The sequence below is a fragment of the Babylonia areolata genome, chromosome 25 (assembly GCF_041734735.1).
Source record: "Babylonia areolata isolate BAREFJ2019XMU chromosome 25, ASM4173473v1, whole genome shotgun sequence".
Lineage (NCBI taxonomy): Eukaryota > Metazoa > Mollusca > Gastropoda > Neogastropoda > Buccinidae > Babylonia > Babylonia areolata.
Genome location: NC_134900.1, coordinates 836156 through 853929, shown reverse-complemented (window position 1 = coordinate 853929; position 17774 = coordinate 836156). Strand labels below are relative to the sequence as shown.

Sequence of the window (17774 nt, the reverse complement as noted above, 5' to 3'; positions counted from 1 at the left end):
TTGTTGATGTGGTGTGTTATGATGTTGTTACCACAGTGAACTGAACGTGTCAAGTGTTGACATACTTGTTGATGTGGTGTGTTATGACGTTGTTAGCACAGTGAACTGAACGTATCAAGTGTTGACATGCTTGTTGATGTGGTGTGTTATGATGTTGTTACCACAGTGAACTGAACGTGTCAAGCATTGACATACTTGTTGATGTGGTGTGTTATGATGTTGTTACCACACTGAACTGAACGTGTCAAGTGTTGACATACTTGTTGATGTGTGTTATGACGTTGTTACCACAGTGAACTGAACGTGTCAAGCATTGACATACTTGTTGATGTGGTGTGTTATGACGTTGTTACGACAGTGAACTGAACGTGTCAAGTGTTGACATGCTTGTTGATGTGGTGTGTTATGACGTTGTTACCACAGTGAACTGAACGTGTCAAGTGTTGACATACTTGTTGATGTGGTGTGTTATGACGTTACCACAGTGAACTGAACGTGTCAAGCATTGACATACTTGTTGATGTGGTGTGTTATGATGTTGTTACCACAGTGAACTGAACGTGTCAAGTGTTGACATACTTGTTGATGTGGTGTGTGATGACGTTGTTAGCACAGTGAACTGAACGTGTCAAGTGTTGACATGCTTGTTGATGTGGTGTGTTATGACGTTGTTACCACAGTGAACTGAACGTGTCAAGTGTTGACATACTTGTTGATGTGGTGTGTTATGATGTTGTTACCACAGTGAACTGAACGTGTCAAGTGTTGACATACTTGTTGATGTGGTGTGTTATGACATTGTTACCACAGTGAACTGAACGTGTCAAGTGTTGACATACTTGTTGATGTGGTGTGTTATGACGTTGTTAGCACAGTGAACTGAACGTGTCAAGTGTTGACATACTTGTTGATGTGGTGTGTTATGACATTGTTACCACAGTGAACTGAACGTGTCAAGTGTTGACATACTTGTTGATGTGGTGTGTTATGACGTTGTTACCACAGTGAACTGAACGTGTCAAGTGTTGACATACTTGTTGATGTGGTGTGTTATGATGTTGTTACCACAGTGAACTGAACGTGTCAAGTGTTGACATACTTGTTGATGTGGTGTGTTATGACGTTGTTAGCACAGTGAACTGAACGTATCAAGTGTTGACATGCTTGTTGATGTGGTGTGTTATGATGTTGTTACCACAGTGAACTGAACGTGTCAAGCATTGACATACTTGTTGATGTGGTGTGTTATGATGTTGTTACCACACTGAACTGAACGTGTCAAGTGTTGACATACTTGTTGATGTGTGTTATGACGTTGTTACCACAGTGAACTGAACGTGTCAAGCATTGACATACTTGTTGATGTGGTGTGTTATGACGTTGTTACGACAGTGAACTGAACGTGTCAAGTGTTGACATGCTTGTTGATGTGGTGTGTTATGACGTTGTTACCACAGTGAACTGAACGTGTCAAGTGTTGACATACTTGTTGATGTGGTGTGTTATGACGTTACCACAGTGAACTGAACGTGTCAAGCATTGACATACTTGTTGATGTGGTGTGTTATGATGTTGTTACCACAGTGAACTGAACGTGTCAAGTGTTGACATACTTGTTGATGTGGTGTGTTACGACGTTGTTAGCACAGTGAACTGAACGTGTCAAGTGTTGACATACTTGTTGATGTGTGTTATGACGTTGTTACCACAGTGAACTGAACGTGTCAAGTGTTGACATGCTTGTTGATGTGGTGTGTTATGACGTTGTTACCACAGTGAACTGAACGTGTCAAGTGTTGACATACTTGTTGATGTGGTGTGTTATGACGTTGTTACCACAGTGAACTGAATGTGTCAAGCGTTGACATACTTGCTGTTGATGTGGTGTGTTATGACGTTGTTACCACAGTGAACTGAACGTGTCAAGTGTTGACATACTTGTTGATGTGGTGTGTTATGACGTTGTTACCACAGTGAACTGAACGTGTCAAGCGTTGACATGAAGCTGAGCATCACAATCGCCAAGAACGTGGCCAAAACCATCCAGCTCTTCTGCGTCAAGAGTGAGCAGTTGGTGAGTCGCTTTGGGGGATCTGCACAGCCAGTGGGTGCTGCTGTGGTGGTGGTGGTGGTTGTGTGTGTGTGTGTATGTGTGTGTGAATACACAGATGTCTGTCCAATGCCTGTGTATTCCGTACATAGCTGTTTTGGCTGTGTCATGTTTGTATAATGTTTTTTTGTTATTGTTGTTGGTGGTTTGTTTCAACCTTAACTGAAATTAAGCCTGTTGACAGGTTCATCCCCTGAAATAATGTTCCTTCCTATAATTGCTCCTGGTTTCAGTTGATGTACTCGGTTTTGTTTTTTTGTTGTTTTTTGTTTTTTTGTGGGAAAATTCTTGAAGTTTTACAAACCCGGACTCTGCTGTCCTCTTCTCAGTGCTTACTGAAAACAAGTTTCGCAAAATTTTTTTCTGGTTTTATGTTCAGCATTATGTGTTTGTCTATGTTCCAAAAATATTTGACACAATAATTACTGACAACATCAAATGATTATATTGTCATATTATATTTCTTTTTATTTGTATTTCTTTTTATCACAGCAGATTTCTCTGTGTGAAATTCGGGCTGCTCTCTCCAGGGAGAGCACGTCACTACACTACAGCGCCACCCATTTTTTTGGTATTTTTTCCTGCTTGCAGTTTTATTTGTTTTCCTATTGAAGTGGATTTTTCTACAGAATTTTGCCAGGAACAACCCTTTAGTTGCCATGGCCATGATGGGTTCTTTTACGTGTGCTAAGTGCATGCTGCACACGGGACCTCAGTTTATCGTCTCAGCCGAATGACCAGCGTCCAGACCACCACTCAAGGTCCAGTGGAGGGGGAGAAAATATCGGCGACTGAGCCGTGATTCGAACCAGTGTGTTCAGATTCTCTTGCTTCCTAGGTGGATGAGTTACCTCTCGGCCATCACTCCACTTAGCCAAAGATGTAAGGAAATCTCAGAGATATTTCCAGTAAACGAATAAGCAGTGAACAGATCTGTGAACCTTGTGTAGATTAAGTGGTGATTAAGATTGAGTGGTGGTCTGGACGCTAGTCATTCAGATGAGACGATAAACCGAGGTCCCGTGTGCAGCATGCACTTAGTGCAAGTAAAAGAACCCACGGCAACAAAAGGGTTACCCCTGGCAAAATTCTGTAGAAAAATCCACATCGATAGGAAAAACAAATGAAACTGCACACAGGAAAAATTACAAAAAAATGGGTGGCGCTCTCAGTGTAGTGACACGCTCTCCCTGCGGAGAGCAGCCCCAATTTCCCACAGAGAAATGTGTTGTGACGAAAACGAGAAATACAATTCCCTTACTGGGAGACAGCAGCCTGACAAGAGGGTCTTGTTTGAGGAGAACAGCCTGAATTTCATACAGAATAATCTGTTGTCAATGTTAGAGTAAAGCAAGTACAGTTGTACAAAGTATATGCTACTTTTTCTTTCTTTTTTTTCTTCTTTTAATCTGCATGTCTTCTGGGCTAAGGAAAGTAACAGTTACATTTAATACTAGCATCTGGACCTGGTTTTGCCTATCGATGATTGAATGCAGGTGACAATTTTCTTGTAATACAATATTGTTTGTTTCAGAGTTCCAACCTTAACCTATGAGTTATGTAATTCGTGATTGGTTGAACTTTACAAGGATTAAACATCACTGCATGTATATGTGTGTGTGTGTGTGTGTGTGTGTGTGTTGAATGCGTCTGTTGGTGCATGCGCATGCTCGCACGTGCGTGTGAGAGTGTGTGTGTGTGTGTGTGTGTGTGTGTGTGTGTATAAACGTGAATGTGTGTGTGTGTGTGTGTATGCATGTGAATGTGTGGGTGTGCGTGTGCATGAGAATGTGTGTCTGCGTGTACATGCGAATGTGCGTGCGTGCGTGCGTGTGTGTGTGCATGTCCACAGCTGTGTACAGACGGGGAAGCCAGCCAGGTGATAGGACCAGCCTCTGCCGGCCAGAACCGCAACTCGGCCGCTGTCAACACGCTCTTCCACTTCCACCAGGCTGTCGTCAAGGTATGACACATGTTCTCTCTGCTGTCTTCTTGTCACTGTCTGTGTCAAGGTATGACACATGTTCTATCTGCTGTCTTCTTGTCACTGTCTGTGTCAAGGTATGACACATTCTCTCCACTGTCTTCTTGTCACTGTCTGTGTCAAGGTATGACACATGTTCTATCTGCTGTCTTCTTGTCACTGTCTGTGTCAAGGTATGACACGTTCTCTCTGCTGTCTTCTTGTCACTGTCTGTGTCAAGGTATGACACACGTTCTCTCCGCTGTCTTCTTGTCACTGTCTGTGTCAAGGTATGACACATGTTCTATCTGCTGTCTTCTTGTCACTGTCTGTGTCAAGGTATGACACACGTTCTCTCCGCTGTCTTCTTGTCACTGTCTGTGTCAAGGTATGACACATGTTCTATCTGCTGTCTTCTTGTCACTGTCTGTGTCAAGGTATGACACATGTTCTATCTGCTGTCTTCTTGTCACTGTCTGTGTCAAGGTATGACACACGTTCTCTCCGCTGTCTTCTTGTCACTGTCTGTGTCAAAGTGTGGCACTGTCCTCTGCTCTCTCTTCTAGGTTTTTAATTTTCAAAATTTACGCTGATGTGGTGTAGCATGTATGGATCAGTCTGTACACTTTGATGTCTCCTTGAAACTGAAATTGAAAGTCTCGTTATTGCTGTTTGTTTCTCTCTGTCTAACCCTAACCCTAACTCTCCCCTCTGTCAGGCATCTGCTTGGCAGATGTGGTGTAGCGTATATGGATTTGCCTGAACGCAGTGATGCCTCCTTGAGCTACTGAAAACTGAAACTCTCTCTCTGTCTCTCACACTGTCTCTTTATCACACACACACTCATGCACACACACACACACACACACACACACACACACACATACACACAAACACACATACATACACACACACGCACGCACGCACCAGATACTTGTTTTCACAGGGAACAAAAAATGCCAGAAGGTGGTGCAGTGTATGTCAGGTATCATGTACATGTGCATATACTGAAGTTGAGAAAAAATTTTTTTTACCATGGGTGTGTGTATATACTTCACAAAAATATATACTTGTGTACTTATCATCAGAACTTTTTTCAAAGCCAGAAAATTGTGCTGAATTGGCTTGTTTAATAGAGGCTGTGAATGGATTCTTTTCCTGTTGATGATGTTGAAGTGTTCAGCATACTGTGTTTTCCTGTTGATGATGTCAAGTTCAGCACACTGTGTTTTCCTGTTGATGATGTTAAGTTCAACACACTGTGTTTTCCTGTTGATGATGTTAAGTTCAGCATACTGTGTTTTCCTGTTGATGATGTTAAAGTGTTCAGCATACTGTGTTTTCCTGTTGATGATGTTAAGTTCAACACACTGTGTTTTCCTGTTGATGATGTTAAGTTCAGCATACTGTGTTTTCCTGTTGATGATGTTAAGTTCAGCATACTGTGTTTTCCTGTTGATGATGTTAAGTTCAACACACTGTGTTTTCCTGTTGATGATGTTAAAGTGTTCAGCATACTGTGTTTTCCTGTTGATGATGTTAAGTTCAGCATACTGTGTTTTCCTGTTGATGATGTTAAGTTCAGCATACTGTGTTTTCCTGTTGATGATGTTAAAGTGTTCAGCATACTGTGTTTTCCTGTTGATGATGTTAAGTTCAACACACTGTGTTTTCCTGTTGATGATGTTAAGTTCAGCATACTGTGTTTTCCTGTTGATGATGTTAAGTTCAGCATACTGTGTTTTCCTGTTGATGATGTTAAAGTGTTCAGCATACTGTGTTTTCAGGTTCTTTCAGGGTTGACAAACTTTCCTGAGGAGGCCAGATCTTGTGTGGAATCATCACTTGAGGTCAGCTCTATATTCTCTTGTGTGTTTTTGTTTTATTCTTTTTTTTTCCGATATAGATATATATATATATAGATGTAGATAGACAGATGGATAGATTATAGATATATACAGACAGACAACCAGACAGACAAGACAGATAGATAGAATAGATAGGTAGATAGACACAGACATAGACATATAGGTGATATATATCTACATCTATCTGTCCATCCATCTATTTGTCTATCTATTCAGACAGACAGATAGATACATAGATAGACAGACAGATAGATAGATAGATAGAGATACATAGATAGACAGATAGCTAACTAGAGATAAATAGATAGACAGATAGCTAGATAGAGATACATAGACAGACAGCTAGCTAGCTAGACAGAGATACATAGATAGACAGATAGCTAGATAGAGATACAAAGATAGACAGACAGACAGATAGCTAGCTAGACAGAGATACATAGATAGACATACAGATAGCTAGATAGAGATACATAGATAGACAGACAGCTAGATAGAGATACATAGATAGACAGCTAGATAGAGATACATAGACATACAGATAGCTACATAGAGATACATAGATAGACAGCTAGATAGAGATACATAGATAGACAGACAGCTAGACAGAGATACATAGATAGACAGCTAGATAGAGATACATAGACAGACAGCTAGATAGAGATACATAGATAGACAGACAGCTAGATAGAGATACATAGACAGACAGCTAGACAGAGATACATAGATAGATAGACAGCTAGATAGAGATAGATAGACAGACAGCTAGATAGAGATACATAGATAGACAGACAGCTAGATAGAGATACATAGACAGACAGACAGCTAGACAGAGATACATAGATAGACAGACAGCTAGACAGAGATACATAGATAGACAGCTAGACAGAGATACATAGATAGACAGACAGCTAGATAGAGATACATAGATAGACAGACAGCTAGATAGATAGAGATACATAGATAGACAGACAGCTAGATAGAGATACATAGACAGACAGCTAGATAGAGATACATAGATAGACAGCTAGACAGAGATACATAGATAGACAGACAGCTAGATAGAGATACATAGATAGACAGACAGCTAGATAGATAGAGATACATAGATAGACAGACAGCTAGATAGAGATACATAGACAGACAGCTAGATAGAGATACATAGATAGACAGCTAGATAGAGATACATAGATAGACAGACAGCTAGATAGAGATACATAGACAGACAGCTAGATAGAGATACATAGATAGACAGACAGCTAGATAGAGATACATAGATAGACAGACAGCTAGATAGAGATACATAGATAGACAGCTAGATAGAGATACATAGATAGACAGCTAGATAGAGATACATAGATAGACAGCTAGATAGAGATACATAGACAGACAGCTAGATAGAGATACATAGATAGACAGACAGCTAGATAGAGATACATAGACAGACAGCTAGATAGATAGACATATTTTTAAAAAAGTTTATTTATTTCCTTCATTTCCCCCTCATGTTGTGTGCCAGCCCTGTTCCCTGGCAAAAACCCAGCCAAACTCTGCAGCACACGTGCAGTGGTAAACAAGTCTTTTGAAGTCTAAGATGCAGTTGCTGTTCAGTTAAACTTAGATCAACCTGATTATCGGGTTATGTTTGAACTACGCTGCTGTTCTGCATCTGTACCCTGGCCTCCTCTGTTGGTTTACCTTTGTCTGTCTCCCAGTGTGTGTGTGTCTCTCTCTCTCTCTCTCTCTCTCTCTCTCTCTCACAGACATAGACATAAACACACACACACAGACAGATGCACGCACACGCATATTCATCAGTCGGCCACAACTATGGAGAAAGAGTTGAATTCACTGAAGAGTTTTTGTGATTTTTGTTGTTGTTGTTGTTGTTGGTCTCCACTTTTAATCTTTGCTATATTTTTTTGCTGATGGGTACATGTGTACAGGTGTATGGTTTGAGCTGGTCAGTCATCAGTACAGCCTGGCTGTGTGTGGCTGTGGGATTATTTGGGATTATTTGTATTGTATTGTATTTGTATTTCTTTATTTTATCACAACAGATTTCTCTGTGTGAAAGTCAGGCTGCTCTCCCCAGGGAGAGCGCATCGCTACACTGCAGCGCCACCCATTTTTTGGTCATTTTTCTTGCGTGCTGTTTGATTTGTTTTCCCTATCAGAGTGGATTTTTCTGCAGAATTTTGCCAGGAACAACCCTTTTGTTGCCGTGGGTTCTTTTACGTGCGCAAAGTGCATGCTGCACACGGGACCTCGGTTTATCATCTCATCCGAATGACTAGCGTCCAGCCCACCACTCAAGGTCTAGTGGAGGGGTAGAAAATATTGGCAGCTGGACCGTGAACATGCTCAGATTCTCTTGCTTCCTAGGTGGACGTGTTACCTCTAGGCCATCGTTTACCAGCACATTGAGTCTGCAGTAATTTAGAGAAATGCGTCAACACAAATGCCATTCACTATTGTTATTAATGTTGCAGTTGTTTGCATTATCATTATCATTATTTATATTATCATCATCATTATTGTTATTGTTATTGCTGTTATCATTATAAATATTATTATTAATTATTATTATTATTATTATCATTGTATGAAAGTCAGTCATGACTGACTATGACTGTTAGAACAGCAGAGGAGGCAACTGCTGTCCGGACTATCTGGGCTAGAATTTGATTATAATGGAGAGTGTCTTGCCCAAGTTACATCCCCACTCTCTCCGCCAAGAGGGTTTTAGGACAGTCGGCGTTGGGATGGTTCCCAACAAACATCTAGCCCCCAAGGCTGCAGCACTAAGAGCCAGTGCAGTCTTGCCTCCTGGTTTGAGAGTCACAGACCTTCACAAAAGACTAAGTTGTAAATGATTCTCCATTGCAGTAAAGCTGACAAGATGGCGTGGAGAGCCTTGGCCAAAGGAATGGTTCAGCGTTTATAGCTTTTAGAGGCGTTTGATTGGCTAAGAGCGGACTGGGCAAGACGGGTCATCTTTTCACTGTTAGCCGCACGAAATTTGGCCATGCAGAGCAAACCGATAGGCCTGTTTGCATCAGTTTGACATGGTAAGAATATGTATCACCAAACATGGAGTATAATACAAAGTCCTCCTCTTAAGTCAGTCTGTGATATAAGCCATGTGTTGGGCCTAGTTGTTCTTGTTGTTATCATTATGATCATCTTTATATTTGAATGATTGCAGAAGGTGGGCCAGTTGATGGGCACAGCCATCAGCCCTCTGCTGTCCTCACTCAGCGATGCTCTGGAGGCCATCATCCTCACCATGCACCAGGAGGACTTTTCCGGGTCAGTCACTTATTTTATTCTTCTTCTCCTTTTTTACTTATTCTTCTTCATGTTTGGTTAACTCTCTCTGGGCAACAGAACGTGACAGCGGTTTTGACTATTGAAAAATTGTCCACGTTTTCCCTATGAGGTAGTATAACAATCGCAGCTACACGGGGCATTGTGAATGTGTCAAGGGTTGAATGGAAAGTTTCATCTTGAGATTCCGTGACAACACACTGGCTGGTGAGTGATTGACTTGGGCGCCTCACATCACAAGCTAATCTGCATAGTTATCGAAAATGGCATTGCAGGCGAAATGTTTTGGAGCAAAATAGATCACAATGGCTGCTTTTTACCACTGCTGGAGTGATTGAAATGCTTCAAACTGAAGGTTCCGACATCAAGGATGATGATGAAGACATTGATGAAAGTATCTGCAGTAACTTAACAACCATCTTGCTAAAAGAATAACTTTCCAACTCTAAAACATATAGGTGTTAAAGAAAAAAAAAAGAAATTAAAAGTCATACTTATAACAACAACCCAGTTGGACTATTTAACAAAGATTTGGAAGGAAAAAAATCAAAGGACCTGGCAGTGTGTGTGTGTGTGTGTGTATACATGTGTGTGTGTGTGTGTGTGTACATGTGTGTGTGTGTGTGTGTGTGTATACATGTGTGTGTGTGTGTGTACATGTGTGTGTGTGTGTATACATGTGTGTGTGTGTGTGTGTGTGTGTGTGTGTGTGTACATGTGTGTGTGTGTGTGTGTGTGTGTGTGTGTATACATGTGTGTGTGTGTGTGTATACATGTGTGTGTGTGTGTGTATACATGTGTATGTGTGTGTGTGTATACATGTGTGTGTGTGTGTGTGTGTGTGTGTGTATACATGTGTGTGTGTGTGTATACATGTGTGTGTGTGTGTGTGTGTGTATACGTGTGTGTGTGTGTGTATACGTGTGTGTGTGTGTGTATACATGTGTGTGTGTGTGTGTGTGTGTGTGTGTGTATACATGTGTGTGTGTGTGTGTGTGTGTATACATGTGTGTGTGTGTGTGTGTGTGGACCACAGGCCGGCGCCCTCAGGGAACCAGGAGGCGGCCCCCTGCTCTCTGTTCATGAAGGAACTGCAGGGCTTTGTTTCACGCTGCCAGGCCGACTACTTCTCCCAGTTCCACTGCAGAGACTTCATCATGGACCAGTGAGTGTTGGCAGCATGTGTGTGTGTGTGTGTGTGTGTGTGTTGGTGTTGTGTTGGAGGGAGGGGGAGAGGGTGTGTGTGTGTTGGTGTTGTGTTGGAGGGAGGGGGGAGAGTGTGTGTGTGTGTTTGTGTTTGTTTGTGTGGGAGAGAGGGGGGTGTTTGTGTGTGTGTGTGTGAGGGAGTGGTGAGGGTGCGTGAGTGTGTGTGTGTGAGGGAGGGGTGTGTTTGTGTGTGTGTATGGGAGGGAGGGGGGTGTTTGTTGGTGGGGGGGTGGGGGTGTGGGGGGGAGGAGGGAGGGGGTGTTTGTGTGTGTGTGTGTGTGTGTGTGTGTGTTGTTGGTTTAATGTTAATTAATCAGGCAATAAAATGGCTACTATATATATTTGTGTGAGTGTGTAGGGTGGGGGAGTGCGTGTGTGGGAAGTGGGTGGGTGGAGGTATGGGACGTGTTTATATGTGTGTGTATGTCTCTGTGTGTGGGGGTGGGGGTGGGGAGGAGGGCGGGGAGGAGTGCGTGTGTGGTTGAGTGGGTGGATGGGAGCATGGACGTGTTTGTGTGTGGGTGGAATGGGGGGGGGGGTGTTGTTCAAAATGAAATGTTTAACAATAAATGGCTGCTGTACTCTGTGTGTGTGTTGAGCTTGTTGTGCATGCGTGGACATGTGTGTGTGTGTGTGTGTGTGTGTGTTAAAAGACGTGAGTATGCACTGACAGGTGTGTGAACCACAGTGATATAAGAAAGCACTTTCTGTGACCTTCATCTTTCAGTACTGGGAGATAAGTTGTACTTCCAGCCACGTTTGATACAATCATGTTATTGGAAATGTTTTTTTCTGTAACTGAGCTGATGACAAGTACTTGTCTGATTTTCCTTGGGAAAGGGGAATTAATAAAAGCCGATTTGCTAGGGAGGAATAAGGTTAACCCCCAGAGGGCCATGTATGTATTGTGTGGTGACGTCACTGATCCATAATGAAAAAAGGGAAATGACTGTGGAAGGCTGAACATTTGGATATCTGGTCTGAAGTGGTATATCTCCAGATCATTTTGTTTTTTTTGAAGTTGTTGGTTGGTTGTTCTGAATATTGATTTAGGACTTGAAACACAGCTGGTTGTTCTGGATAATATGATTTGAAACACCACTTTCTACTGTTTGTGCATTTGTTTGTTTATCCCCCACCCCCACCCCCCCGCCTCATGGCACTCAAATGGCTAATACTTGCAAGAAATTTGAATCAAAAACATTTTTATTTATTTATTTTTTCTCAGCCTGCTCCCGGTGGCGCGTCGCTGCGTGGAGCTGTTCGTGCGTCATGCCAGCCTGATCCGGCCGCTGGGGGAGGGGGGGAAGCTGAGGCTGGCGGCGGACTTTGCCCAGATGGAGATGGCCATCTCCCCCTTCTGCCGCCGTGTGGCTGATCTGGGCCGGGACTACCGCATCCTGCGGGCCTTCAGGTCAGCGTTTCGTTTCTCTCTGACAGGCGCAACAGCCGAATGGTTAAAGCGTTGGACTTTGCAAGAAAAAAAAATCTATCCTAACCATTTCTTTTTTTTTTTCTAATTTTTTTTCTATAATCAGAATAAGGTTTGCAGATAAAAACAAATTCTTAATTTGGAAATATAGACAGACCACTGCTCAGACTATTCAGCCTGAAAATCCTATGGGCAGAACAGTAAATGTTGTCTGACATGTTGATGTGGACTCCATAAGGTGTGATAAAGCTTATACTTTTACACAGCAGAACAGTAAATGTTCCGTGACATGTTGTGGACTCCATAAGGTGTGACAAAGCTTATACTTTTACACAGCAGAACAGTAAATGTTGCGTGACATGTTGTGGACTCCATAAGGTGTGACAAAGCTTATACTTTTACACAGCCCATCTCACCACACAATTTTCAGTGTTCCAGAATTATTTCAGAAGGGAACTTGCCAGTTTTCTTTAGCATCATTTTTGCTTTAGCATGATTGTTATCAATTGTTATTAATCTTATAAGTTATTATTATTATCATTATTATTATTATTGTTGTTATCATTATTATTGTTGTATTATTATTATTATTATTGTTATTATTATTCTTCTTATAAGTATTATTATCAGTAGTAGTAGTATTAATAATATTATTATCAGTATTATCATCATTATTATTGTTATTGTTATTACCACCATTATTATTATCATTATTATTCTCTGAAGGTATCTGGATGTGCTGTGTTATTATTATTATTCTATGAAGGTATCTGGATGTGCTGTGTTATTGTTATCATTATCATCATTATTATTCCATGAAGGTATCTGGATGTGCTGTGTTATTGTTATCATTATCATCATTATTATTCTATGAAGGTATCTGGATGTGCTGTGTTATTGTTATCATTATTCTCTGAAGGTATCTGGATGTGCTGTGTTATTGTTATCATTATCATCATCATTATTATTCCATGAAGGTATCTGGATGTGCTGTGTTATTGTTATCATTATCATTATTCTATGAAGGTATCTGGATGTGCTGTATTATTGTTATCATTATCATCATTATTATTCCATGAAGGTATCTTGATGTGCTGTGTGCAGACCCCTGTTGTTCCAGACGGTGGAGCACGTTTCCCAGAGTCCCGCGCTAGGGGAGATCATCCCTTACAGCTGTGTGCTGCATTTCCTCTTTGCCCGAGCGCCCACAGAGCTCAGGTCTCCCCACCAGGTAAGTGGACAGGATTTTCTATGGCCCACTGTGTGCGTTGATGATGGTGATATGGGTACACCTATACAGCTCCCATCCTCTGTCGGTGACCAAGCTCCAAGCGCTTTACAAACACACACAGTCAGCTGCACAACAGGCTGCCTACCTGGGCAGAGCAGCCGACTGACAGCTGCCATTGGGCGCTCATCATTCGTTTCCTGCGTCATTCAGTCAGATTTCAGTCACGTACACATAAATACACAGTCATGTAGACATGTAATATTGTGCGTGTGTGTGTGTGTGTGTGTGTGTGTGTGTGCATGTGTGCGTGTCGGTTGTACTCTTTGATTGCTGCACAAAAGAACATGTCTATAAAGCTTTTGCTAACATTTGGAGCTGTAGCTTTCTCACAGAGCGAAACTTAGGCATCTGTTCTTGAATGCTGTATGCAAGGCCATGTCCATACAGATTAGATTTGTTTTCTTGGTGTGTGGGGGGGGGGGGGGGGGGGCAGGGTATGTATGCTTGTTGGTTGAGGGTGTGGCCTTGGTGTCTGTGATACTGCATAATGTTGCATATGTGTGGTGTATATCTCTGTGTATGTGTCTGTGATACTGCATAATGTTGCATATGTGTGGTGCATATCTCTGTGTATGTGTCTGTGATACTGCATAATGTTGCATATGTGTGGTGCATATCTCTGTGTATGTGTCTGTGATACTGCATAATGTTGCATATGTGTGGTGCATATCTCTGTGTATGTGTATTTGCATGCCTGAATGTGTGGGTGCATGTAGGTTTGCAGAGCATGGTATGTTTTTGTTTTGTGTGTAGTTCACATTGACTGGTCAATCTGCGCACCCACAGAGCCCAACCCACACTCCTCCAGTATGACCAGATGGTCCTCGTCGATCCTGACGGACGAACCACACACAGTTCACATTAATCAGTCTGCATGCTTTCATGCTTTGTCACCTTCATGAAACTGAAACTCTCTCTGTGTGTATGTGTACAGGTGTCAGACTGGTCAGTGAGCCGTTACTCTGCCTGGCTGGACGATCACACTTCAGAAGCTGACCGCCTTCAGTTTATCAAGTCAGTGCTGCTTTCTTTCTGTTTGCTTTGGGATTTTTCCATCTTCCAAAAATAAATCAGTAAATACATAAGTAAATGAATAAATGACTGCATGAATAAAAACAAATAAGGACATAAATAAATAAACCAACAAGTAAAAAGATGATAAAGATATCAATAAAGAAATGAATTCATAATTTTTTTTGGAAGTAAATGGAATCAAGTACTGATTAGCAGTAAGCCCGTTAGTAGCATTTCCCTCAAAAGAAACCAATTGAGGGACAAAGAGGGAGAGAGCGGTAAGGTGTTGTGTGGGTTGGAGGGAGGAGGGGATGGTCACAAAAAAAAAGACAGGGAGGTTTTGGGAAGGGGTGGGGGTGGCACTGGATGATAGGCCCTAGAAAAGTGAAGTTGTCCTTTGCTCAAACGAGCGTGGGACATTTTGGGTTTTGTTTGAACTTCTTTAACATAATTGTAATTTTCATCACAGTAAACGAGAAAAGACATTTTAGGTTTCACCTGAATTGCTGGAATGTGAATTTAATTTTCATCAGATTAATAAAGAGCTTGACAAGGAGAGCAACAGTGTAAGACAGAGAGATAGAGAGAGATCAGCAGTTAAATGGTGCACACAACCATGCATGATACCATATTGTTTTCTGTACCCCCAGAACAAGTAATCTAACCCTTTGCCTTTATCAACATATTGTTTTCTGTACCCCCAGAACAAGTAATCTGACCCTTTGCCTTTATCAACAGGGTGTTTTTCTGTACCCCCAGAACAAGTAATCTGACCCTTTGCCTTTATCAACATATTGTTTTCTGTACCCCCAGAACAAGTAATCTAACCCTTTGCCTTTATCAACAGGGTGTTTTCTGTACCCCCAAAACAAGTAATCTGACCCTTTGCCTTTATCAACATATTGTTTTCTGTACCCCCAAAACAAGTAATCTGACCCTTTGCCTTATCAACAGGGGTGCTTTGGAAGCTTACGCCAAACTGGTGCGTCAGCGAGGGAGCAAAGAGTACGCTCCTGTCTACCCCATCATGCTGGATTTGCTGCAGAAAGGACTGCATTGATTGGTCTGCAGCTTCACGAAAGGGTTTCAACGATTGGTGAAAGGCTGCATGAAAGACAGAGAAAGCTTACGTAAGGACTTCACTGATTGGTGGACTCCTCCTCCAGAACTGAAGGGCAGCATTGATTGGCTGGTTTCTGCATAGTATCTTGCACAGAAAAAGGCTTTTTTTTTTTTTCTTTTTAGTTGGGTAAAACATTCCAGCATAAAGGCTTTTTGCTGATTGGCTATTTCTTCAGAGAAGAGGTCAGTGATTGGCTAAATGGCCTTCAAGGGGAAGGAAGTCAACCACAGACCACTCTTCATATCCATTTCTCTCTCCTTTTTTTTTTTTTTCTCTGCAGACTCTAAAGTATGCATTTCAGGTGCTTAATTTGTTGGTTTTTTTGTTCCTTAATCAGTTCCTTAATATATATATATATATATATATATATATATGTGTATATATATATATATGTGTATATATATAATATCCAAACAAGCATGTGTTCATACACATGCTCTTTTTCTCTCTCTCTCACACCCCCCCCCCCCCCATACTAACACCTAACCCAGGTTCCTGTTTCATTTTCTTTTCCCTGCACCAAACACATGCATACGCATGTTGATTATTGTATGTACTGTGACACCTTGATCTCCAGTTGTGACATCTATCACTATAAATAAAAATGTATATTAAAAGTATATATATATATATATTTTTTTTTTTTTACCCCATAGCTCCAAATCTGGAAATATAAACTTGTAAATATAATACATTTTTTGGGGGACTTGTCTCTTAGATTTTGTTGGGGGTGGGGGGGGGGGGAAGGGAAAAAAAAGAAAGAAAAGATTCTGTGATGGTGATATTTGTTGTCTGCAAACTGTGCAATTTTGAGGGTTTTGTATGTGCTTCCTGAAGAATATTTCAAGTTTTCTTTTGGAGACTGAAGCTCTTATTGCACATCAACATGCCTGTTTGTGCAAGATGCTTAATAAAATGAATTGGAGGGGTGGTGGGGGGGGTAGTGTTTCAACCACTGCTTACCAAAGGTGTTTCACTTTCAGGCGTGATGCATACAGCATCCCAGCCCATACTGATTTTTTTTTTTTCTTCTTCAATTTCTAGTACAAAAAGGAAGATTTGGAAAAGAAAAGGTCAAAAGCCACTTGTGAAGTTGGATGATTTCTTGGATACAGCTCTCTGAACTCAGAGCAAAATCACATCCCTTTTTTTTTTTTCTCCTTTTTGTCTGTCTCTTTTTTTCTTGCTGCACCATCATCTTGCACTTTTTCACACCGTTCATCCAAGTTCTCCCCAGTTCTCCCCACTCAGGGGCTCCCCCTCACACACACACACAGCCACACCCAGTTTGTCTGCCACAGTGTCAGCACCATGCAGTGCATAGGGAATTATCTATGTTAGCTTGCAAGGAGGCCACACACCAGAGGAGACCGTGCACTGCACTTTGTACCTACGTTCCTCTCAGTCGCTGAATGGCTGAAGAGGGGTAGTGACTGGGAAGTGAGCTGCTAACTATGCAAGAGGTTTTTTGTTTTTTTCCTTTTGAAAGAATGGGTGGTTTTGTTTCTTACATGGAATTTCAACTCTTGTTTTATGGACTCGTATATTGTGTGTGATTTATTTACTGGAAAACAGAGGGATTCGTTTTGGTTGATGATGAACCACATCATGAGTTGTCCACTTTGATTTGTGTAGAATCTCTGTGCTTGTTTGTGTGTTCATCTGTGTAGGTGTATGTGGTGTGCATGTGTGCTACTTTTTCTGAGCAGTATGTGTGTGTGTGTGTATGTATGAGTGCATGTGCGTGTGTGTGCGCATGTATATGTGTGTTTGAATACAGCACAGTGCTGTATTTATTGCAAGAAAATTTGCGATTATAAGTGTGAATCTGAGTATGCTGTGAATGCAACAGCATATACATTTGTGGGTTCTTGCTGAAGTAAATAGCAAGGTGAGCATACAGAGTTTGTCTGTTCTTTTCCTGTGTGTGTGCTTGTGTGTGTGTGTGCGTGCGTGCGTGCGTGCGTGCATGCGTGCGTGCGTGTGAAAAGTAAATAGCGAGTGAACGTATAACATGATCTGCTACTTTTCCTCTGTGGGTAGTGTGTGTATGTGTGTTTGTATTTGTGTGTGCGTGCATGTGGTGTATGTGTGTGTGCGCATTCCTGTATGTGTGTGAGAAAGAGACAGGCAGGTACAGCAATACTACTGCCCGTGCACTCACACGTTACAGATCTGACACAGAAAACTGATCACAATTAATTTTCATCCTGGCAAATCAGTGAATAGTCACCACACCACTCGGTGAGTGCAGAACCCGTCAGAGGAAATCGTTCAAGTGAAATTGACACACGGATTAAACCACTGGTGTGTCGAAGCTAATCTCGTAATCTCATTTCAGCGTGGACAATCCCCACCAATCCCCTTACTTGTCAGTGTGTGTGGTTGTTGCTGCACCAGTGGTTCACACTGGCACTGCTACAGGTATGATTAGATGCTG

At 41.7% G+C, this 17774-nt stretch overlaps 1 protein-coding gene across 1 annotated transcript in view; it reads left to right on the top strand.

Moving 5' to 3' along the window:
* The window catches only part of LOC143299781 (conserved oligomeric Golgi complex subunit 5-like), a 43087-nt gene extending 25857 nt beyond the window's left edge, over positions 1-17230 (top strand). Inside the window, exons 14-22 of the mRNA XM_076613192.1 lie at positions 1975-2074; positions 3963-4073; positions 5861-5923; positions 9147-9250; positions 10305-10433; positions 11703-11888; positions 13011-13137; positions 14132-14211; positions 15166-17230. Of these exons, the coding sequence (XP_076469307.1) occupies positions 1975-2074; positions 3963-4073; positions 5861-5923; positions 9147-9250; positions 10305-10433; positions 11703-11888; positions 13011-13137; positions 14132-14211; positions 15166-15271 (1006 nt within the window). The 3' untranslated portion in view covers positions 15272-17230. The remainder of the gene's footprint in view (positions 1-1974; positions 2075-3962; positions 4074-5860; positions 5924-9146; positions 9251-10304; positions 10434-11702; positions 11889-13010; positions 13138-14131; positions 14212-15165) is intronic.
* The last annotated feature ends 544 nt before the right edge of the window (positions 17231-17774 follow it).